The 24,517-nt window shown below is 39.1% G+C and overlaps 1 protein-coding gene across 5 annotated transcripts in view; it reads right to left on the minus strand.

Annotated features, from left to right (window-relative positions):
• Positions 1-1,695: 1,695 nt before the first annotated feature.
• The window catches only part of pcnt (pericentrin), a 34,839-nt gene continuing 12,017 nt past the window's right edge, over positions 1,696-24,517 (minus strand). For 4 of the 5 annotated variants that reach the window (XM_087780045.1, XM_087780044.1, XM_087780042.1 and 1 more), the window contains 47 exons: positions 24,253-24,505; positions 24,049-24,149; positions 23,765-23,876; positions 23,480-23,606; positions 23,274-23,393; positions 23,106-23,184; positions 22,930-23,034; positions 22,739-22,850; positions 22,405-22,445; positions 22,199-22,327; positions 21,913-22,102; positions 21,673-21,823; positions 21,028-21,481; positions 20,645-20,842; positions 20,489-20,560; positions 20,214-20,318; positions 19,924-20,076; positions 19,135-19,281; positions 16,900-17,060; positions 15,788-15,960; positions 15,555-15,718; positions 14,654-14,816; positions 14,322-14,564; positions 13,270-13,502; positions 13,089-13,193; positions 12,818-12,838; positions 12,298-12,534; positions 12,049-12,222; positions 11,606-11,758; positions 11,067-11,246; positions 9,986-10,990; positions 8,457-8,627; positions 7,803-7,959; positions 7,017-7,333; positions 6,808-6,904; positions 6,288-6,460; positions 5,952-6,215; positions 5,361-5,512; positions 5,155-5,284; positions 4,639-5,067; positions 4,393-4,572; positions 4,106-4,321; positions 3,675-3,901; positions 3,513-3,592; positions 3,073-3,193; positions 2,839-2,966; positions 1,696-1,955 (listed from right to left, as the gene is read on the minus strand). In XM_087780045.1, the coding sequence (XP_087636171.1) occupies positions 1,912-1,955; positions 2,839-2,966; positions 3,073-3,193; positions 3,513-3,592; positions 3,675-3,901; positions 4,106-4,321; positions 4,393-4,572; positions 4,639-5,067; positions 5,155-5,284; positions 5,361-5,512; positions 5,952-6,215; positions 6,288-6,460; positions 6,808-6,904; positions 7,017-7,333; positions 7,803-7,959; positions 8,457-8,627; positions 9,986-10,990; positions 11,067-11,246; positions 11,606-11,758; positions 12,049-12,222; positions 12,298-12,534; positions 12,818-12,838; positions 13,089-13,193; positions 13,270-13,502; positions 14,322-14,564; positions 14,654-14,816; positions 15,555-15,718; positions 15,788-15,960; positions 16,900-17,060; positions 19,135-19,281; positions 19,924-20,076; positions 20,214-20,318; positions 20,489-20,560; positions 20,645-20,842; positions 21,028-21,481; positions 21,673-21,823; positions 21,913-22,102; positions 22,199-22,327; positions 22,405-22,445; positions 22,739-22,850; positions 22,930-23,034; positions 23,106-23,184; positions 23,274-23,393; positions 23,480-23,606; positions 23,765-23,876; positions 24,049-24,149; positions 24,253-24,505 (8,547 nt within the window). In that variant the 3' untranslated portion in view covers positions 1,696-1,911. The remainder of the gene's footprint in view (positions 1,956-2,838; positions 2,967-3,072; positions 3,194-3,512; positions 3,593-3,674; positions 3,902-4,105; positions 4,322-4,392; positions 4,573-4,638; positions 5,068-5,154; positions 5,285-5,360; positions 5,513-5,951; positions 6,216-6,287; positions 6,461-6,807; positions 6,905-7,016; positions 7,334-7,802; positions 7,960-8,456; positions 8,628-9,985; positions 10,991-11,066; positions 11,247-11,605; positions 11,759-12,048; positions 12,223-12,297; positions 12,535-12,817; positions 12,839-13,088; positions 13,194-13,269; positions 13,503-14,321; positions 14,565-14,653; positions 14,817-15,554; positions 15,719-15,787; positions 15,961-16,899; positions 17,061-19,134; positions 19,282-19,923; positions 20,077-20,213; positions 20,319-20,488; positions 20,561-20,644; positions 20,843-21,027; positions 21,482-21,672; positions 21,824-21,912; positions 22,103-22,198; positions 22,328-22,404; positions 22,446-22,738; positions 22,851-22,929; positions 23,035-23,105; positions 23,185-23,273; positions 23,394-23,479; positions 23,607-23,764; positions 23,877-24,048; positions 24,150-24,252; positions 24,506-24,517) is intronic. The other variant, XM_087780043.1, reaches the window with a different exon arrangement.

The raw sequence follows: 24,517 nt of genomic DNA on the forward strand, positions 1-24,517 counted from the left end.
ACAGTAAACTGGACTGGTCCTGCAATACAGACCATGTATATAAGAAGGTTCAGAGTAGACTGTACTTTCTGAGGAGGCTTCGATCATTTAACATCTGCAAGAAGCTCCTCTGCATGTTCTACCAGTCTGTGGTGGCCAGTGTCATGTTCTATGCTGTGGTGTGTTGGGGTGGAAATGTGTCCAAGAGGAGTGTCAACAGGTTGGACAGGTTGATCAGGAGGGCTGGCTCTGTGGTTGGAATGAAGCTGGACTCACTGGTGACAGTTGCTGAGAGGAGATCATTGAACAAACTACTGTCCATCATGGATGATGACAGTCATCCTCTGAACTCTGTCATCAGTGAGCAGAGAAGCAGAACGAGTGCACGAATGCTCCTACCCAGGTGCAAAACAAATAGACTCAGGGACTCATTCATCCCTTGGGCTATTAAATTGTACAATTCTGAGTTCGGGGGCAGGAGTGGAGTGAGAGTATCTGGATGTTCTGTTCTATGTTAGTCTTTGTATCTTTGTCTTTGTTGTTTTTCTTTGACCTATGTTCTTTATCTTTATCTTTATACTTAGATTGTGTCATCTTGTTCTTCCTCTTATGTTCTTTTCTTATTTTATTTTTTATGTATGATTTTTTATTGTTTATGAAAAATTGCTGGCTACTGGAAAAAACAATTTCCCAAAGGAGACCTCCTGAGGGATCAATAAAGTTTTACCTTACCTTACCTTAATTTATCACAAAAACAACCCACACTTTCATTCAAGAATAGAGGGTAAATAATATGTTTTTGTATGTACAGTAGCCTAGCGTTTTTCATGTTTATTTACCACAAAAACAAGCTAAACTTTCATTGAAAAACCATCGTTTTTAAGCCTAGCGTTATTTTCAATTTATCACAAAAAAAAACATTTTCATTCAAGAATAGAGGGTAAATAATCAGTTTTTGTATGTCAGGAGGGGGTGAAGGGAGGAGTCCCAACAGTGTCTACAGGAGCCCGATGTGTGCACCAATGCAAGTCTATGTAGGACCAAACGACCAATCGCGTGGTTGAACAAGCTTACTTTGGATCTTTCTTCGGGATATGGACCGATCGCAGTTGCTCAAACGAGACTTACTTACCAAGATGGTGGCGCTTTATACACATCCGTCTACAGTCGATGCGGCGTCTATGTATACATGTCTATGGAAACAGTGAGTGGTCGACTCATCGTACATTAACGGAATCAAATTGCTGTCAACCTACCAGTGGTTCTCCTGTCATGAGCCGCACTCTATTTGGAAAGTTTATCTAAAGTGTGCAATAAATTCCCCAAACGTCGTTAAGGAGGAAATAAACGTCCGGCTTTCGAATTATGACCATCAGTTGTATTTCCATTATCCCTGATTCTCTGAAATGAAATGTTTTAAATGTACGTTTGTTAATCTTATCATTTATTAGTTCATTTATCTTTGCAATATCTATTGATTGTTAAACGACTTAAGATTGTCACCCAATAAATGGGTTTTAAATTATTTTTTAAAAAAAAGCAGGTTTCAATATTTAAATATAATAACGAAATAATACAATTAAATAGAATTTGATTAACTCAGTGTCTCCCTAAGAATTACTCAAATATTGTGAGGCTATTGCACCAGGAAACATTGCTATACATATGTGAGGAAAAATCCAAGTGGTTTTCACGACGACCAATCTTGAGAAAATAAGCAATTAGAACTTTTTATTAAAAATAAATCAATTGAAAACCAGTATGACCTTCAGAACATACTTTAGAAAAATAAAGTAAAAAAACATTTAAAAAAATATATAGAACAAAATGGAAGAAAATCCCTTGTACATGGACGGCTTAATCATTTTAGTGCAGTTGTTTAAGGCATCAAGAGCTCTAAAAAACAATATGGGTCTGCAGACTCCATTTGAATCAGTGGTCAAGCTTCTTTGGGTCGGACGGTGAAACGGACGAATCTGTGAAGACAAAGAATTCGAGAATATTAATTGAAACCAAACTATTTCAGGGTGAATACCATTGATTGAAGGGAAAGCCAATATAAATACATACACATTTAGACAAATATTTTTGCCTGAATCAAAATCAAAATGCAACATTGTAACCAAGTTGGTATACAGTTGTCAGTCTGACCTACACAGTGATGCTTATGGTTTTTAAGTCCTGTCAAGCAGACTGGAAACACTCCCATTCTAATGAACTATTGGGTTTTTCCCCATCAACCTCAATTAGTTCTTCTCTAAACATGTGGGGAAATCCTGTCAACTAAATAAAACCTGACAATAAACCCAGAAGTGATCTTGTTCATATCTGTCGATGACTCGAGTGTTTGCTGGAGTGAGTCTGCACACTCACACTCACCTGGACCGTCCAGGTATAGGGGCGACAAGCAGCTCAGGTACAGCCATGTCCTATTCTCCTGCAACCAGCGCTGCCGATAACCAATCATATCAGGGGAACAGGCTGACTGTATCCTCCTGTCCTCTTTTGCTGGCGGGACTAAATGAGTCTCTTTTACAGACGATGGAAAAGAACTTTCTGCAGAATTGGTCAGAAGCACCAAAGCATTGCTGATTGAGGTAAAACTGTATTATTGACACAGCTGATAAGATCAGATACACAGTATTTCAACTTTTTAAATCATAAAAACCTTTTGGTTTGTAATTATCAACCAATTTTAAGTTGATTTGTAAGACAAAAGACTATGTTTTCTGATCTCGGAGCAGGACCTTGAAACCAATGCACCCTCTAAAACCAGTGCAGATTTACAAGTCATCCACGTGGCAAGTATAAGTTAACACCGTGTCAGCTTTAAAGCACATGCACACCCTCTGTGCTCACCTCCTCTGGATCCTCCCGACAAACGCCGTTGCACTCTCTCCAAGTGACGAATATAATCAGTCAAGGACTTTTCTGGATCCTGGGATGTCTCCGACTGCCCAAGGGCCACGGAGGATGTAGCGAATGACCTGCATAAACACATTCTTGATGAATGAATGCTCAATAAAAGAATATTAAAGTTGTAAACAATCTAATCATTGTATATAAAATCCTACTCTAGAGCTGAAAACAAACCTATTGTTCAGCCTGAAGGGAGATTTGCTTGGTGGAACTAGAGCTGAAACTGCATTTTTGGTGGGAGGCGACTCGGAATTGGATCTCGACTTCCGTTGCCTTAAAACATCAGCTTTAGATCCTGTAAAAGACAGAGACGAGTCAAGTCCAGTACTATGTGATATAGTGATTATTAAAGCAGGGATACGACACTAGTTATTGTTTGCTACTCCCGTCAGTGACACTGCAATAACATGTTTTTTTTCTACTGGTAAGTGTACAACACTCTCTGTCTCTCACTACTTTACAGCAGTGGGTGAGAGTTGAGTAAAATAATAGCTAGAAAGTTTGACTACATGAATCATGAATGTTCAAAATTAAACTCATAAATATAAATAAATAGTCAATATGTTTCTAGCAAGTAGGTTTTTACTCAAGTAAATTAAGATCCATCATCTCACCTGAACTATGTCCATTGACGGTAAGAGAAGAAGAGATCTTGTGAATTGTACTATGCCACTTCCTGTTCAGAAACTTCATTCTAAAAAAGAGAAAAATCATCAGAATATTTGAAAAGAAATCCGTTACTGAGCTTTTATCCATTTCACACTCGAGACACCAACCTAGAAATGGCGATGACAACTTGAACGGTTGCTCTAAATCTAGCGAGTGGTCGGTGTCTGGAGGGCAGTGGGGTGGAAGGCCGAGCTCCCATCTTTGCGATGATGCACAGGGTGGCCTGTTCACATTGCTGGAATCCTCCCAACAAGAGCAACAGATATCGTTTCTGGTAGACCAAAGCCTTCCGGAAACTCTCAGCGTGCAGGTAGCGCCCGTACAACCGCTGCAGCTGGACGAAAACAACACCGATGTTTTATTACGAATCGATTATTCCAGAAAAATACACACATCTGCAGCATCTCTAGTATACAGGACTCGTTAAGATCAGTTACAACTTCAAATGGTAGCATATATTCACAGGACCATGTCTGTATGATGCTTGTAAGGCATTGAATTTCCTGAACCACCACAGAGGCAAGTCAGTGTGACCAACCTTGATATAGTTGGCTCCGTCATTGACTGGTATGTTTTCCGTTTCCATGGAGACCTTGGAGAGCTCGATCTCGGTTCGGTGCAGCTGACGCTCCGTGAGGTAGAGTTTGTGTTTGAACGCAGACTTCTCCCGACTCAGGGATCTCACGTTCTCCGTCAGCTCAGAGTTCTCCTTCATCAGGGTGTCCAGCAGGGAGCGGGAAGATGCTGGCGACATCTGCATTATAAGAAGTAGCTTTTTAGAAAAGGTTTTGTTTCTAAAAGCTTGGCCTAAGAGGCAGGAGGTACCTTGCTGTGTTGCAGTGAACCTCCACCCTGGAGGTCATTGAAAGGTCGCGAGTTAGAAGATTTCTGTTGAGACATCCTCTGAGCAGCCATTGCTTTTTCTTCCTTCTCAAGCTCTTCCAGTGTTTGCTGCAGTTCCTGCATGCGCTGCTGGTCCTGCTGCCTCAACATCTCCAACTGTAACTAGCGGTGCGAGATATTCAAGTCATACAGATGGTCTGAACATTAAATAGAACTTTCAAGTCTTACCAGTTTGTTGTTCATCCGCTCCTGTCTTTTCTCCCCATCAATCTCCTCCTGCCTGCATCTCCTTCTCTCCTTCTCCCAGTTATCATCCCACTCCTTTTCCTTCCCTTTCATCAGTCGAATTTTCTTCTCAAGTTCTTTTACCTCCACTTTTAAGAGCCCTGATCTTTCCCTCTCCGACTCAAAGGCCTGATTGCATTTTTGCAGGTCCGCTCTCACCCGTTCATTCTCTGCGGCCAGATCCTCTGCCTGCCGACGCTCCTGCTCCATTTGGGTCTGTATCTCAACCAGACGCTTCTCTAGCAAAACGCTGCGGGACTGTTCTATCTGGAGCTCACGTCTCAGGTTGCTGCAGGCTACATTCCCCTGCTCCACCTGACCCTTCAGTGTCATGACCTCTGACCTTTGTTGCTCACAAGATTCATGTTTGGCCTGCATGGGGAAGATGGTTACAGATTAAAAAAAGGAAAAGAAGGTGAAACCTGCGAAGGGTAAGTTGAATAAACATGCGATACGAACCTCTCGCAGATGTTCCACCTCCCGCTCTCTGCGATGGTTCAAGACCCTTTCCTGCTCCAGTAGTTGCTCCAGGTGTTCAACTCTGGTTTGGGCACTCTTCAAAGCTTCCTGCTCTTCTTCTATAGTCGACCTACGACAGAAATCAAAACTTGAAATTACAATACAAAATACCCCTTTGAAAAGGACAGAAAATAAGAAAACTGCACCTCAGTGACTGTATTTTACACCTTTGCTCTTGTTGCATTTCATGGGAACATTGCAACTGTTTCTGGCTCTCGTCCAGCTCCGTCCTCACTTGAAACTGGGCACCAGCTTGCAGCAGCCCCTTGTTCCAGTCAACGTCCACTCTGGAGTCATTCTAGAGAGGTAATTTTTTTTTTTACAATTAATAAATTAATTTAAAAATACATTTTCTAAATAATAAATTTAATCCATAGCCTTTTAAATCAGTATAAAAAAAATGTCGTCATTATACCAACATATTTGATTAAGAAAATGTTTTCTTTCTACACAGTAATAGATATTCTAATTCCAATTATTCAAAAAACCAACATAATTTCTGGGGAATTTTTGAATTGGATAATCCAATAATAAATTCGGCCTTTCGTTATAGAAATAGTGAAATCCAATTATACAAAATAATAATTCAATGCTTAATTTGATTTCAATCAAAAATGTCAACATTTTAAACGTTGAATTCAACCATCAAATACTAGGATGGCACTCATATACTTCTGTATACAAGTCATACAACTATAAAAACCACAAACAAAAGTGTGTGAAGGAAAACTACTAACGTCTGTGCGTCTCTGCGCCATTCGGCAGAGCAACTCTCTCAGAGCGATCACGGTCTCTTGCAGAGCCCTCTTCTCCTGCTGCCAGGTCATCGGTGCGACATTGCTTGAATCACCGCGATGATCCAGAAAACTAGAACACGCCTCGGCATGATTCAGTGACAGCGACCCCAGATCTGACACGAAAGCTTGAGAGGAGGATGTAGCGGGACGTTGGGAGAGAGTAAGAATTCGGCAGCTCTCCCGATACACGCTTTTCAACAAAGCCTGGGGAAAAACAAATCATCAGATGGTGATAACTTGGACCTTGGAAAATGGATCCATGTGATTGATACATACCTGAAGTTCAGGTGACAAGAGGTCATCACTGTAGCTCATGCTGCCAGCAGCACTGTCTGTGTTCGTGGCAGGGTTCATGCCACGACAGCGGAGGTAGTTCACGAACTGAGCGTCGAGCCGCTCCGTCTGCTCCAGCTCTTCTCGCAACCTTGCTCCCAATTCAGAGCTCACGTCTGAAAATGAACGATGAAAATAATAAAATAAATCATTTAATCAAATTATTTGCTCAGCCTCAAAGACATTTGTAATTTTATTAAATAAGGTTGGCTCAGAATCAATGTCCATGTTAAGATAAAATAAGGAACAGAGATTATGGATGTCAACAATCATGCAAAGACTTCAAATAAGATTGATGGCATTTGATGGGACGAACTGGGATATAATCAAAATAGACTGAGCAACTAAGAATAATAATAATAATATAATAAGATAATGTTATAATATACATTTAGTTCGGCCCTAAGACTTTAACTGTTAAAAGATCTTGGGAGGTTCACTCCTCTGCTCCAACACTACTCACTGCTGCCATATCCGTCACTGGCCCATTCTGTTGCTGATAGAGAAGACGTCGAGCCAATTGGAGATGAAGGTGTCGTCAGATCTCCTATGTCAGTCACCTTTTTTTAATGGAAGAAAAAAAGGTTTCAGTTTTGTGTACAAGGAAATACTTCCATCACACTACTGCATCAAAGACTGATGACTATATTTAAGAGATTTTGAAACATTTACTTTGTCAGCATCCAGCGAGTCGAGCACAGAATAGTTGGAGATGGACACGGATCTTGGAGAGTGACTGCTCTGAGTCGTTGGGTCTGGAGTGATGGTTCTAGAATGCGGGGATGCCAACACCATTTTGGGAGAGTTGTGTACCAAGCCAGGGCACAGACTTGCACTGTTGAGCCCGGACAATCGAGAGTCGACAACTAAAGAGTGGGAATGCCCAAAAACTCCATCAGCAGAGAGGTCCATTTTCCTCAACACCTCAGGAGAGTTCAGAGACGCTTCATCACAAGACACGGCATGTCTAAAGGAGCGGTGAGAAGAATCTACGAAAACAAAAAGGCAGGAAACATTAAATCTTTAGATCTGCTGTGAACATTAAAGTAAGATTTTCCTTTGATTTTACCGTAATTGATGTAGTAATTACATTGAAACTAATTCTTAAGAGGAAATAGATAAAATAATAGTATTGATTGATGGTTTTGTGTGTTGTGGACATTATTCTTATTATATTTTATACTTTATTTGTAAAGTATGACAATATAACTCTACCAATTTCTGACGTTAAAAAACTATTTGGATTGGCAGACACAAATACATTTATTTAGAAGCAATACCTTTTTAAGCGTCATTTTTACTTATTAAATATGCATGTAATACCCCTTAAATAAAGCTTGGTTCTTTGCGCACTTTTTCTCAGTTGCTGTATGGAATTGCTATTAAAATAAAGACTGATAAAACAGCATATATGTCACTCAATTTTTTTGACTAAGAATACAATATGTTAGTACGAACCTTTTTGTGGAGATTCTGGATGCTGAGGAGATGTAAATTGTCCTTTCAACTGCTCTATTTGTTCATTCTGTTGGGCCAGCTGTCCTTGAAGACTTCCCAGCTTGAGTTTCAAATGTTGGTTCTTAGTTTGCAGATTAGCCAGTTCACAGTCTTTTCTCTAGAATAGAGATATTCATCCAGAGATAAGCAAAAAAGCATGAAAACAAGTAAATATAGGATCATATCATGCTATATCATAGCAACCATAAACTTAGATCAATCTTTTTACAGAAAAAAATATGTCAATGGGGGCGGTCAGGTCTTCAGCGGTTAGTTTCACAATTCTTTGAGGTTACAAAAATCCTTTTATAGTCTTAATGTTAGGTCTAGAAAGGCGCTATATAAATAGAGATTATTATTATTATTATTATTATTATTATTTCCTGTGTATGTACGCCCTGCAGATGCTCAATTTCCTGATGGTGGGTCCCAATGAACTGAATCTCTTAAGAATTGGTGTCAATTTAAGATCTTTTATTTTAAATTGCAGTTTGAAAACTCTCCAGAGCTGAAATTTTGGCAGAACAAAACAGGTCATAAAAGCTGTCAATAGATATAACATTAAATGAAGATTAGATCAATTGAAACAGTGGAGTTATTTCAATAAATACTCACGTGTAATTCATCTTGAAGTTTGTCAGCAAGTTCAGCTGCAGTGGCAAACTGATCTTTCACCACAGTCAGCTCTGCCTTCAGAGTCTGATGATCCGACTCGAGTCTGTTCAGTTCCTTCTCCCTCCTTCTTAAATGTTCAGCTGCTTTATCTCTGCTCTGTTCTGCATGAGCCTGAAAGAAGAACAATTATGAAAATTATGTCATAATGGTCATTTTAAACTTAGATCTTACTCCCCTGCAGAACGAGGAGCACAGTTTTGAAAACAAAAGCAACAAAAACCAGAAGCAAGTCACTTCCTCTGTGTAAGCAAGAAGTGTGATGACGTGTAACAGGAACTAACTAGAAACAGATGTGGTCCTTCACTTGCAAAAGTGAAAAAAGAAAAAGAAAAAAGTCTGAGGTTTGTGCAAGCGCTCAGTTCTTAAGGACATCTGGATTTCTTTTTTAAATTCTTCAACACATTTAGACCTCTTCATGTTACCGGAGAATGATGGAACAGCTGTGACATTTCTATTGTTGCATCAAATAAATTACAACGAGTCAACTACTACTCTGTTCAGAGGCACTATTGTAGAAAAAGTGTTTATAATGCAGTAAAATATAGAATTAATTAAGAAAGTATGCAATTGAAGAAAATACAACGCTAAACTTAATATTAAAACATATAAAAGGTATTCAAAATCTCATTGGGAAATTTGGAATACTACATTTGTATGAAGTCCAATTTAAATAAAGAAAATCAAAACGAGCTCATTACTTCACAATTGAATATGTTTTACCTGTTGAGACCAATTCTTTTGTATAGTGTGCCTTACCTTCTCATCAAATACTCCATGGTAAACATCAAAATGCAAATAGTAAGATTACTTTATTGTCGTTTATATCTGAGGCAAAAGGTTAATGCTAATGAAACTAGCAAATCAATTGTCAATACACAGACTGTAACTATTCATCACATTTCACCATTTAGAAAATCTGTCAATTTCGAAAGAGCTCAAACAAATGTATCATGGTGCCGAACAGCAAAAATGCCTTGTCCTATGAGGACACAGGATCAGCAGAATACAATTCAAATGGTATTATTATTACCAAATGCATATAAGAATAACATAAGAATAATACTGCCCTCTTACTTGTCAAACAAGGAAAGAGTTGGCGGAGGAAAAAAGATTGAAAAATATTTTATATAATAATATTTTTTGCTTTAAACCAGAAGGAAAACATTCCTACACTAGAGAAACTACTTAGTACACTTTAAATTAAAACATTAAACGGGTTGCACCAACTGGTATATTAATAAACATAAGGATGATAATTTCTTCTTGGCTAGAAGTAAGAATTTGACACTTCTTCAGTGTGCAGGGACTGAGCAATGAAAATCCACATTAAACATAATTTTCTTTAGAATATCAGATTTTAAAACAAACTGAAGTACTATATAGGAATGGACTATACCATCTTTACCGGACAAAAAATGTGCCCTTTTATTAAATGCTTTGAGTCATGAAGCTTAGCAAATAATGCTTACCAAGATGTTCTTAGGGTTTCCTTGACATGTTTCCTTTTCATTCAGCTTAACGGTCAGAGAGCTGATCTGGGCCTTAAGTGAAATAACTTCCTGTCTGAGCCTTTCAATTTTCTCGTGGAGTTGTCCTTCTCTCCTCTTCAGTACCTCTCGCTCAGCTGACAGCTCTGCCTTCAGCACCACTTGAGCTTTCATCCTCTCCTGATCTACCAGTTCCTCCATGTCAACCAGCTCTGCTCTGAGCTTCTGGACCTGACCCTCAAGAGTGAGGCAGCTTTCTTGACACGCTTTCGTTTCACGTGATTGGGTTTTAAGAGCTTCGATCTCTTGCAGTCTGACATGTTCATTTTGTTGGAGTTCTAAAAGCAGAGAGTTGAGATTGTTGTTTTCTTCTTGCAGGACAAGGGCCTTCTGTGCTTGAGCCCTGGTAATGTTTAGCTCTTCTTCAGATTTGTTTCTTCTCTGCTTCTCTACTTCTAACTGACTGGCAACATTCCCCAGCTCGGCTTCTTTAAGGGCGAGAATGTTTTGCAAGTCAACCACTTTCCCCTTCTCAGCTGTGAGGGTTTTCCCAAATTCTTCCCCCTGTGCTCTGTACTCCTCTTCTTGCGTGAGCAGCAGACGCTCCAGACCCTCTTTCTCTGCCCCTGCAGTCTCCAGCTGAGCCTGGAGAGTTTTGACGCGGGATCGAAGAGAGCGAGATGGGACAGAATTAGTCAGGCTTAGCTCGTGTTTTAGATTATAAGGCCCTGATCTGCCCGCTTGCTCTTGAGTGATGTAAAAGTGCGGCTCTGGGCTCGGAGAAGGCGAGGGATTGATGCTGTCGCCATCCTGAGAGTCGCTGACTTCATGCAGATTTGGGCCGAGCGTGGCGAGTTCGGCCTGTAATTTGCTGATGACTTCATGGAGGCGCTCCTCTTCCTCCTGCTTGTCTTGACGCACCCTTGAGATTTCAGATGTCAGGTGTTCCAGCCGAGAGCTGAGCTCTGCAAGCTCAGATTCCAAAGCCTTGACAGGAATCAAAAACATTTTTTGGTCAATATATACCAATACATTTAATTTGAAATGTTTTTAACTCCATCACCTTATTGTCTCTTGTGGTTTCCAGCTCCAGCTCCAGTCTCTGGACCTCAAGAGTGAGGTGATCGATTTCCTGGTTCTTCTCCTCCAGGAGTGCACAAGGGAATGTGTCCTCATCTGGATCTTCTAACCGTCTTTCTTCGTCTCTTTCCTCGGTGAGTATAGTGAGCGCAGAAACATTTTCCTACAACATTCATTGTGAGTCACTGGTGTGTGATGTACAGAATAAAGATCAATTAAACGAGTGGCTGTCATTCCACTTAATTATATTTGAGCCACTTGCAGGAAAAGTTAAAAATAACTTCAATGAATATACGGTTTATCTCTTATTGCAAGAAAATTTGCATTAAAAATTGTCTTGTCATGAGAGTTTGACCAATTATTCCCACATTTCCTCAACGACTTAATAATTTATAGGCAAAGCTGAAACCATTACTCCCACATAAGAGTGTACATTGTCATCATAAAAATTGGTTAGTCTGGCTAATACCCGCCATTAAGGAATGATGATGGACACAAAGAGATGAAAAGACGATCACTCACCTTGAGGACTGAGATTTCTTCCTCTAATTCATTAACACGAGCAGCGTTTCGATCGTTTAGCAACTCCAGCTGGAGTGTAAGGTGTTTTACTTCCACTACTTTGATGCTGAACTCACTTTGAAGGTTTTCCATTTGGCTTGTCAGTATTTCAACCTAAGCATGTGTAGAGAAAGATCATTATTTTCATGCAACTTTCAACAATTCACTCAATGTTTTTGTTTGTGTTAATAGTAGTTACTTTTTAAACATCCTACAGCTTAATCCTTGTTATTGTGTTAAAAAAGTGGAAAAAAGTACAGACTTTAAGTAACTCTTGCTCTGGACAACACAGACCTTCATAATCAGTCTAGAACAAGATCAGTTATAAATCTGACAGAATAAAGCTACATTTTCATCCATTCCCAATTCACTTAAAAATACTTCATAACTTTGACTCTACAAACCTGTTGCTCCTTGTTTTGTAAACTTTGCTGAGCAGAATCCAGGGCATCCCTGAGCTCTATGGTGGGGTCAAGTGTACCGTCATTGTAACAGTGTCTCGTTTCATCCAGTTTGGACTGTAACGCAGAAATCTGAAGCCTGTTGGCCAGCTGCTGCTGCTCGAGGGCTTGTTTATCCTAAGAAGAAACACAAGAGACATTTGATTCACAATCTACTGGAAAAGCACCGTTGGCTGAAACCTGAGCTCTTACTTGAATGAGCTCCTGTTCCCTCATCTTTGCTTTGTTAAGCTTCTGTTCGAGTTGACCGGCAGCTCTGCTGCTCTCTGCACTGTAAAGTAAAGCCTGCTCAAGCTCTCGGATTCGATTGGCCAGCTTGATGATCTCCTCATTTCGTTCAGTGATGTCCAACTGAGCTTGTTCGTTTGCAGTCATCAAGGCTGCATGGTCCTCCGTCTTATCTTTAATGGTAGCCTGTAGATTCTCCACCTGGCAGTAGTATTGATTAAGAGTTCATTTTTGCTTATGAAAAACTACAGGAAATCTATTGTTAGATATGTTAGATGGAAGGTCTGCAGTCAGTGGTTATTGATGTTTAAATTCAACACAGATGAGGCAAGTTTCAGAGGAAAACATGCAAATGCGAGTTAAATGGTTAATGAGAAAACTAATGTAGAATTACAGACATGACAAGAATGAAATCTACAATGATTAGGTTTGATGCACACCATGCACAAGATTAAGAGGTTACCGCTATAGTTTGAACGCATACCTGCAGAACCAAGTCTTCAAACTACAGCAATCCATTCAGCACAAGGACAAAAACATGGCAGGAGTCAGACCAAATTCAAATCAGTTTGTTTCTCAAAAATGGAACAATCATGCATGGTCATAAACGCTTAAAATGCACACATCAAACTTGCTTTAATATTATTTTGAATTTTAAAAAATGCTCGGTCAGTAAATGATCTTAATGTCTTGTGACCAAGAGCATTCTAACAATACACATTGCATATTCAACAATCCATCTCGCTGACACTCACCCTATGAACTTTGTCCACAGTGGTGGTCTGCCTGAGGTTTGCCTCCAACCTTCGGATCTCGTGTTGGAACTCGTCTCTCTCATGCTCACGTTCGACTGCCTGCTCCTGGAATCAAACAAGGCATTTTTAGAAAACAAAAGTATTTATTAAAAGTGCACAATTTTATGCGCGTAAAATTTACTTCAATGAACTGTCGGTTGTGCTTCAGTTGCTTTTCAAGCGAGTGCACACGCTGATGAAGATCCTCTGTGCGGGTCTTGTGATGCTGGTCTGCCTCCAGGCCTTTTGTCTCTTGCTCCTCCAGCTCCCTCTCCAGGGCACTAAGGCGCTGAGACAGAGAATGGTGATCCTTCTCTGCCTGTCGTTGCAGGTCCAGTCGATCCAGAGACATGCGTTCCGTCTCGGCGAGTAGAGCTTATAAACAATGAGAAACGTTAGAAATCCTCATGAACAAAACCAAGCATCACACTCCGACATAAGATTGAACCTTGATTAGAACACACATCTAGTACATTGTCACAGATTATTTTAGAATCGGTTGAAAATATCTTGAGGGAGAAGAGGGAGGAAAAAATGGTTTTGCATGTTTCAGTTTTTGTCAAAGACTTTAGAATTAGTTAACAACTAAATATGAGAACATTGGCAAATAATACGACAGAAGAAAACATTCGAGAAAGTAAATTAAAACAACAGTCTGACATTGAGATGCATTATCATTTTTTCATCTCAGACTAAAACATGGAAAATGAAGGATAATAAACCGGGTGCAAATATAACACAGTTTAATGCCATTGGGCAGTTAATAATAAATTTAAAATTATTTAGGAAGGATTTGAAACACTGGAAACAGTCTATATACGAAATAAAAAAAAGAATTTAATAAATAAAAAAGTAAGCAAAAGCAGCTATTTTATCACATAAATGAGTCACAGTCCTGCATTATCACACACGCACAAACAAAAAAAGTTAGACACACTTTGTCTGAGGAAAAAACATCATCAACCTTAACAACATCTTGTTGACACAGCACTCAAAGCCCATTCGTAGCAAGTTACTGAAAATGGCAGTGTTACAAACAGCACTGCAAACTCGTTGAACATTCGATCTCAACACACAAACCTCCATCAGGGTCTAATCTGAGCCGAGGGCCTAAGAAGAGAAGACATGTCTGACTCATGGACACAATAATCTAATATAAACAACACAGAATGAGGTCAATAAGGTCTACCTCACCTTTCTCTCGCTCCCCGAGGTCAGCTGAGAGATGCTCCTTTGTTCTTAACAGAACTGTGTGCTCCTCACTGAGCTCTTGGTGTTTCACTCGGAGGTCTTCCAACTCAGCAGAGAGGCCTTGCATCTGCCAAACCTTGACCCTCAGTTCCTCCAACTCCTCCACCAGTCTCTCCTCTTGTGCTTCCTTTTGAGACAAAGTCTCTTCCAGGATGGCTTTTACTGCCACGTAGCCGTCTAGCAAACCTTCAAGCATCAGGAAAGCGACAAAATTGTTGGTTAACGTTCAGTTAAAAGAAAATATATCACACTTAAAGGATGGCAGTAATTCTCACCCTCTGTTTTGTGAAGTTTGAGGTGAAGTCCGCTTTTCTCCTTTGCTTCTTGATCCATTTGCTCCAGCAGAATCTTGTGCTGTTCCTCCAGCTGGGCTGTATCGTCTCTTCCCCGAGAGAACTTTTCCTCCAGTGAAAGATGAAAGTCATGAGTCCGCTCGAGCTTAAGAAACCAAAGAAAAAACGTAAATCAACATGCGTCAACAAATCAACAAAGGATATAGCACTATAAAGAGTACAAGTTTGGCTGAATTACAAAGACAACTTGATAGTAGCATATAGCAAATGCTAATAAGGATAAGCCTAGTATGCATAAATAATACATTCGGATAATGAAAATATAAATGAATAAGACAAAAACAACCCTTTTGCTTTTACAATAAATTTGTGATGTAAAGTTGCCAATTGTGTTACTTTCTAAGGATGTAGTCATACAGGAATCTCACGATACAACGCGATACGATATATTCAGCTCACTGATTCAATACATACATTTAGGCTAAATTTATAGAACTGAAAGCCAAAATATGTCCAAACATCCGCCTTAAAGCAGCTGGAGCCGGCTGTATCCTCTTGGCCCCAGTCATCAATTTCATACTCTCACTGTTCTTTAGCTGCATCTTTTTAATAGCAACACAAAAATGAACAAATGCCATGAATATTGGCATGTTACATTTTTTGTTTTAAATCAAATAATTTCAATTCATACACATAAATAAACTAAAAATATCTATAAATAAATCAAACCGATTGAAAGCCAAAAATATATTATTTTTGAAAATAATAAATAAAATCAATGCTGTTGAATATCGATATAGCATTGTGAAAAACATTGATGTTATTTTGTGTGCATTTTATTTCAACAGATTAAATTCAGATGAATAGACTTTAAATACTGTACTTGTTCCATAAGTGTGTCGACTGTAAGGTGAAGTCTTCTGCAGGCGTTCATTGCCATTTCTTTTTCACTTCCAGGGAAGATGTGTGTATCCGAGACAAACGTGCTCTCCGGAAGCACATTACTGAGCTCAAAATCTTCTGTCGTCATTTCAGCTACAGATATTCCTGATGTGTAAAAGAAGTGAAAAGTGAAAAATTATGATAAACAAAATTGTTGGTCCGTCACAAATGTACCTGATTCATGAGGGTCCTCGTTTCCTGTTAAGCTTCTGTGATTAGTAGGGAGGTCAGGCGCGTTGCTTCTTTTAGTTAATTTCTTTCCGATCAGTTCTTCTACTGCAACAATGCTGCGAACCATCTCATGCACGACTACAGTCAAGTTATTGTTCGCCTGGTGGAGTTTCTTTCTGAAATGAAGAGAGACATGGAAGAGTTGAGGCAGTTCCAGTAGACATTTGAGTAATTCCATAGTCAGTAATTTCAGAATGCATTATCTGTTGTTCATTTTTTACCATTCTTAAAAATACTACAATCATCTTAGACACAGAACAAGTACAACAAGACTTATCATCTAATGTTTTATTCTTTTTTTTCTGCATCTTTCTTTCAATGCAATCAGCTAATGTTCCTAGGCAAAAAATATTTTTAAATATAATGAGAAGTTCCCATTTTATGTCAGAAGACCACTCTCTAGATTAGATACAGGAAACAAATCAGATGAGCAGCGTCACAAATTTAAAAGAATGTCTACAAGGGAGGGGGGGCTTTAAACCCAAACCATGATTGTAATACATTTCTCGGCTGTGAAGGCTCCCAATAAAGACAATATATTTTAATACAATCAATATCCCCTTAATAAAAATAAATCACATCCTGTTGCAGGATAAAATTACTTAGAAGAACATAAATATCATCTTCTTTTAGTAGAGAAAACACAATCAACAAAAACAGTTTTTTTATAATTACCTATGAGGGGTGAGATTCAATAATAAAATGAACCAAATTCGGAAATTAAAAAGTTGAATTCCGTTCACACAAATTTCATTGATGACTTGAATTCTAGGTACAATACTAATTAGTCGTTAATAATAAGATATTGCGAAAAATGTGTGATGCATTTAAACATGTGATTGTACTTGTATACACTAATATAATATAATAAATATATATATATATATATATATATATGGAACAAAGAAAACATTGCTGTGATTTTGTATAAGGGGCAATAGGTTCATCAAACTACTGGAACGATCATTATCTAGGTTTATTTCCCCCTCATTTTCCTCAGTAAACCTTCCCTTTGTGGAGCCATCACGGACATCAACATGCAACAATGCATTTACCTTTCATCTTTAGCAGCCTGCAAGTCATCGGTGAGTAGCTTCAGATGGTTTCCCCCCTCCTGACTCTCGCGCTCTCTTCTTTGGAGGACTGTGTCGAGGGTCTCCATCTCTGCACGCTTCCCTTCCAACTCTCCTTGCAGACAACCAACTTCTGCACGTAGCTGAATGGGAACCAAATACAGAATTATCTAAACCACCAGGATTTAAATGATAAGATATCATCATGCTAGTGGTAAGACGGTGTCATTCATTGAAACCAAAACTATTCAGTTAGGCTAGATAAAGCAGTAGGTTAGGAAAAATCATGACAAAATGTAATTAAATTCTGGTTTAGGCAACCTTCCCTATATTAAGACATTAGAAAGTAAGGTAAGGTAAGGTAAAACTTTATTGAAATAGTTTTTTTTTCCAATAGCCAGCAATTTTTCATAAACAATAAAAAAATAATAAATACAAATAAGATAAGAACAAGAACATAAAGAGAAAGAACAAGATGACACAATCCAAGTCTAAAGATAAAGACAAAGAACATAGATCAAAGAAAAACAACAAAGACAAAGATACAAAGACTAACATAGAACAGAACATCCAGATACTCTCACTCCACTCCTGCCCCCGAACTCAGAATTGTACAATTTAATAGCCAGAGGAATGAATGAGTCCCTGAGTCTATTTGTTTTGCACCTGGGTAGGAGCATTCGTGCACTCATTCTGCTTCTCTGCTCACTGATGACAGTGTTCAGAGGATTACTGTCACCATCCATGATGGACAGTAGTTTGTTCAATGATCTCCTCTCAGCAACTGTCACCAGTGAGTCCAGCTTCATTCCAACCACAGAGCCAGCCCTCCTGATCAACCTGTCCAACCTGTTGACACTCCTCTTGGACACATTTCCACCCCAACACACCACAGCATAGAACAGGACACTGGCCACCACAGACTGGTAGAACATGCAGAGGAGCTTCTTGCAGATGTTAAATGATCGAAGCCTCCTCAGAAAGTACAGTCTACTCTGAACCTTCTTATATACATGGTCTGTATTGCAGGACCAGTCCAGTTTACTGTCCATCCACACACCGAGGTACTTATAGTTGTCAACTATCTCCACCTCGTCGCCTCTGATGGACACTGGACGTGGCTTTGTCCTGGACCTCCCGAAGTCCAAGACCAGCTCCTTGGTCTTTGAGGTGTTCAGCTGCAAGTGGTTCCTCCTTTTAAGTCCTTTTTAGTCTCCATTTAGAGTCATCAGTTAATCATTAATGCAAACAGACATACATGATTATGTGATAAACCAGTCTTTAGTTATTAAATATCACTGTCAGGAGTCAGGACCATCGTGTCTATGCAACCTATGATAAAACATATTTTCCTCCGCGCTGCAGACATCATCTTAGCCTAAACCACTCACAGCTTATCTAGACTAATACTCCAATAATGATTTCAAATTTAAATTGGTATCGAGGTTTGTTGTGTAAATCTGTGGAAACCTATTGCATGGTTACAGCTTAAGTTAATTAATCTTTTGGTAAAATGTTGATAAAGAATGTTTAAAACCTCACACTGCAAACAAAAACATTTTTTGGCAGATAATAAAACTCACTTTAAAAATGTCTGAGCCAAAATCCTTCATCCACAGCAGAGCTGGTCTATACCCACTGAAAACAACCTCATAAAGCCTCCCTAAAATTCTATTCCTTCCCGCCCTATCGCCCGCTTATTTTTATCAAAACGTCTCATTCAGCCACCTGCCTCAACAAAACAAAGCTGTTTCCTTGACAACAATTCCCTCCCAGCCTCTCAAGATTGTGTTTGCTTGGCTCAATAGGAGTCCACTATGACGAACAGGTGCACCAGAGAACAGATCCTTCAGAAATATAACTTTTGCTTCCAGCATTACAAGGTTGTTCAAAACAATGTGAAGAGACCATGTTAGCATCAAGGATGTGACAAAAAAAGAGTTATTTTTAATGTGATTGTTATTTAGAACACAGGATAAGTCCAAAGTGATTCATTCATTCATGGTTTTAAAATTGATTTGTTACTTTTTTGCATATAAAAATCTCATCCCGGTCTCGAAAAGCGCTATATAAATAAATATTACTTACTTACTTACTTACTTAATTAATATGAATAAGTGATTTACATACAATCATACACGTATAATCCAAGAATTTCAAGGTGAAAAGCTTTAAACAGGATTATGAGTGTGCCGTGTGTACGGGAGCCGTTAATACCTGGGCGACCACAGCATCCAGCTGTTGCAGTTGTGCAGTGAGCTGGCTCATTTTGCCTGTGTAGTGGCGCTCCTTCTCCTCTTGCTCAGCCGTGAAGCTCCGCCTCAGGTCCTCAAGCTCCGCCTCCTTCTTCTCCTCAAAAGTAGTCTTTACAAAAAAGGAAAAATCACCGGCGCATGACTTAAATGTTTGTGGTCAACGGCCATCGGTCGCTTCACTACAGTGATTGCAATACGCTTCACGCGGCGACTGCTCCCGCCACCGTTGAAGTAGGCAAATGCCTGAGAAAAACAACCTTCAGCCTTAAAACCTTCTGCATCAGAGGATAAAAAGCTTAGATCCATCCCATTTAGCCACTGTTCAGATGGCGGCAAAACAAACCCACGCTCAAAACCAACGGCGCACAGATGTAGAGGAGACAGACGGACAAGGACACTTCTACACGTATGATGCAGGGATTATATGAAAACTGTTCATATAAAGCTTCAATGGGCTAAAGTCCAAGAGGAAGAACTGTCCTTAGCAATGAACCCGTACAGCTGGGGCTTAAAGGAGAAAATGTCACAACACACACACACAACCGACCTCAATAATCCTGTGACGTTACATAATATTGTATTAAAACGGGCGCAGACATTTCAGTTCACAACTGTGTATAAATTGAACCATTATAGTTACTTGTAGAGATTTTACTATCGTATATTTTTGCACAATTTTATAATATAGTCTGTAAAGAAATAATCTTCAATGTTTTTAGGGAAATTAAAACAAAAAATATGAAACACTTACCTTCAAATGATTAATCCTGTCATGCAATCGCTCTTCTGATTGGGCTTTAAGAAGCTCCACCTCTTCTAGCAAGTGCTGCCGTTGCCTTGACGACTCTTCTTCTAGCTCCCTGCGCCATGCCTCCAATTCTCGGGCAGAGACACTCCTTAGCTCCTGCAGACCGGAGACACAGGCTTGTATTAAACCCAGTTGGTCCCATTTACAGGAGAACCGATGATAGTTATATGTGCACTACATACTTGTATGTGAAGTAGAGAAAAAATAAATTTAATAAAAACTGTAGAACCAACCTGAATCCGGAGTTGATGCTCATCCATTACCTGCTGCTTCTCAGCAGTCAATGACAGTGAAAGCTCTTGCAAAGAAGCGCTGTGTTGTTGCTCAAGCTCCAAAACCTATGAAGTGAAAAAATAGATAAGTGGTCTACAAATCCTTAGATGTTATTGAAACAGACATATATACATTGGAAAACAATAAAGCATGGTTGTATGATTCATTTTAGGTGCCATCTTATTTGATTACTATTTTAAATCGACTCTTCTCTGAGACATCAAGTCATAATTACCTGCTTCTTAAGGATACCAAGAGCATTGCAGTGTTCAATATCCAATGACTCCTTTTGAGCCAATAGGTCACTCTGCAAAGACGATTAATAAATAATTTAATAGATTTTAGGACAAAAAATGATGAAGTACAATATTTAAATGAAAATCATTCCAACCTTGTGAACCTGGCTCAACTCTGCTGCCATGGCCTTAAACTTCTCCATGTGCAGCTGAGCCAGCTCCTTCCGCAACTCTTCCCTGACGGACTTCTGTTCGTCCAGGTTACGCTCGGTTAGCTTTTGATGCTCCGTTTGTTGCAACTCAAGCTCTTTACAGCGTTGCTGTTCAAGATTAATTATTTCATCACGCAGAGTCTAAGACAAGAAATTCATTAAATAAAATGTAATGGCAAGTAACACTTTAACATGGAATGGAATATAAAATCTTTGTTTGTTCAATGTTTCCCATTTTCTTCAATAATTAAATGAAGATGGTGTAAAAAGGGCAACTTTGACAAAAACATCAGAATATTCAAATTCACTTCCACATGTGATCTTACTTGAACTTCCTTTAGATACGTGGCCTCGAGTGTGTCCATATTAGCAAGCATTCTCTTCTCCAGCTCATCCTTCTCTTCCTGGTGTTTGCAACTCAGCACGGACTCAAGAACCTCCAGCTGAGCACGAGTGGTTTCTTGAAATGCAGCCTCCAGACTTTCAAGGTCCTTCTTGCGTTTAGAATTGAGTGTTGCTTCCAGGGAAACCAGCTGACTGTTGTGTTTGCATTCAAGCTCAGCAACTGTAGTCGAGAGCTGCTGCCTGTGACTGGCACCCAGTGAATCAAAGTTGGCTTTGTGTCGGTCCTCCAGCATGACTTTCTCTTCAGAGTATTTGTCAAGCAGTGCTGCCCTCAATTGTTCCACCTCAGCTTGGTGTTTGCTTCCCAGCTCAGCCAAAGAAATGTCATATTTCTGAGACAGACACTGCTCTAGCATGACTTTCTCCCGTTCAAACCTGCAGGTCAAACGACAGCAAAAACTTTATAAAGCAGCAGGAAGTTTAATAGATATGAAATATTGTGCATTTTAATTTTTTTAAGCACAGAGAAGAATGAATGCTAAATCTTTCTAGATGCGTGGTGAATGCTTCGATGGTAACAACGCATTTCTAACAACATAATATGATCGACCCGCCACAACTCTCACCTCTTTTGGCTTTGGTTCAAGCGTTCCTCTGCTTGCTCCTGTAGAAGAACTGTGAGCGCTTTAATTTCAGTTACCATGCAACGGTTTTGATGATGCAGCTCTGTTTTATACTCGGCTTGCAGTTGCGGGTTTGGTTTTTCCACTTGTGGACCTATAGAGCAAAAATCTGTGTCATGAAATACTACTTCCGAGTACTTCTACCAATGCAGTTCCAATACCATGATTATTAGTGATGCTTACCCTTTGTTTGGTCCAGATTGGCTTTTAGGTTCTTCAACCTTTCCCGCTCTTCTTGAAGTGCTTGATCCAAACATTTCTTCTGGTCATCCATCTGCTTCGTAAGGCTCCTCCTCAATTCATCCAGCTCAGCTTCATGCTTGCAAGTTAACTCTTCTCTTAACTTCCCCCTTTCTTCCTCCTTGAAGTGTTCCTGAATGGTGTAATTTATATTGATGTTCATAAGCAATAATAATAAAGTACAACCCTTTATACAAATAAGCATATTTATATTAATCAGATGTTTTACCTTTTCCATAAGCATCTGTTCTTTCTCCTGCCGTTTTCCCAGAGCGGAAAGACCATGCAGTGCGTGACTGAATTCTATTTTTGTATGTAGCTCTTCACTGAAGCTCCACATTCTTTGCTCGACCTCCACCTGGTTGATAAAACCATTATTTTCTAACCAACAATTTTAATTGTTAGGGGTATACTGGTCACCACATTGTTTCTCACCTCGACAAGCCTGGCTGCTTCCAAACGCACTTGATTAATCTCTGAAACACAAAAAAAAATTGTAATAAATGTTTAATTTACTTAAACCAGTGATACTTGGTATCATATAATTTTTATATTTAATTAAAATAATATTGCTATATGTTAATTGATTAAAAGGTTTATTTTAAAAATATCAACTTTTTGGGATTTTTTATTTACCATTAATTATTTCATTATCTTGATTCTCAGAGAATATCTAGGGTACGAGTGAAAGCAAATTAATAATTTTAGAACGCTTTTTTATTTTAGCAGTGAACAACAACACACCTAGGCATCCATTTATTTAAAATACCTTTTAAGTGATGCTCTGAAAGTTTTGCCCTGAGCTGCTCCAGTTCCAAGGCGTGCCGAGATTTAATGTCTTGCAGGTCTCCATAGTAATGATCCGTTAGGTCTGAGCGCATCTAAAGAGAAAAGTAAAGAATTGAAGAAGGAAGTGACATGTAGCAAAAGAGGAAATAAAAGGTATAATAAGTGTCAAACCTTATCAAACTCATCATTAAAGGAAAGAGTCATGGAGGTTTGCACTTTTTCTAGATCCATTTTGTGACTTGTCTCGAGCTGGAGACGCAGATCATCAAGCACTTCCTGGCAGAGAAACGGAAAAAAAAGGATTTAGAAATTTAACTCAAACTTGCTTTTAGAAGTTTTATATTTACCTGTTGATTCTCTGGTTTTAAGGCATTTTCAGAAAACAAATCACCCCTTTCATCTTCCACATGCACTTCAGATAAGGAACTGAAACACACAGGTATTATGATTTTGTAACCAGTGCAGCCTGGAATAAACATTTGCAAAAGTGATAAACCTTCCCAACGCAATCGTACCTGTGGTCTGAGGTTCTGAGTACCGACTCCTCCAATGCTCCTTCGACCAGCTTCAGCTGGAGAAGTGCAATTTCCTCTCTGTGATTTTCCTCTGCTGCTTGTAGACGCAGCTCAAAGTACCTGAAAAAGAGTTGCGTCACGATATCGATCATGTGAAGCGACAAATTACAGGCTGTGCTTTCACTATACACATGTTTTACACTCACCTCCTGAGGCCTTCTAACTCTGCCTCATTCTGCTCCTTTATTTCCTGTTTTTTTTCAGTGAAATCTTTTTTAAGGCGTTCAATATCCTCAACACGCGATGAGCGAGCCAACAGCTGCTCCTTCAGTTCTGCAGCAATTAGGAGAAACTCATGAATAAATCCAACATATAAAGATTTAATTAACACACCACATCAGCTGTATCCATTTTTGTCACTTTCAGTTTTTTTTTTTTTTTTTTAATTTCCCTTCAAAGTACTCCCATGTCACGCTCATTCATCGTCTCACCTCCCAACTCTTGACGGCTCGCTCGCATGCTCTCCAGCTGGGTCCACAATTGACCTACTTCCTGCTCTGAACTCTTTTTTAGGGAGACTCCCTCAGCTTGTAGGCGACATACCTAGTTAAAAAAAGATATACATTTACAATCGTTTTACTTTATTTTTTTTTAAATAGTTTTTTTTACATTATAAAGTGCATTATTATATCATATCTCATTGACGGGAAATTATTAATTTTACTTAAAAGTGCCACAACGATTAAATTAAAACTCACGCATTAACTAACTTTACCTCTTTCTGCAGATGTTCCTCCTTTTCTTTTAGGTGACAAACTTGCTGTTCTCTTGCCTGCAGCACAGCCAAATGACCCGAGACCAACTCTTCCAGAGTGCCTGAGTTATAACAAAATCAAATATCATATTTAAAATAAAACATTGAAGAAGCTTAAGACTAAGGTGCTTTAAATTGGAGAAAATAAGTGAAGAGGTGACTCACATGTAGCCGCATCTCTGTCGGCCCAAGCTTGTTTCAAATCTTGAATATTCTCCCCGTCCTTTTGAATTTTTTCAAGTTCTGCCAGCAGCTTCGACTGAGTCCGAGACAGAATTTCCTGAGCATCATTCAAATCTTTCGTTGTTTGACAAAGAGAAGTCTTGGAGGCTTCAAGTTCTTCTTGGGTTTTGGCTCGATGGTTCTTTTGTTCCACACTTTCTTTGGTCAGAATTTCAAGATCCAACATCTTTTGATCCTGTAGAGAATA

The sequence above is a fragment of the Callionymus lyra genome, chromosome 18 (assembly GCF_982586985.1).
Source record: "Callionymus lyra chromosome 18, fCalLyr1.hap1.1, whole genome shotgun sequence".
Taxonomy (NCBI): Eukaryota; Metazoa; Chordata; class Actinopteri; order Syngnathiformes; family Callionymidae; genus Callionymus; species Callionymus lyra.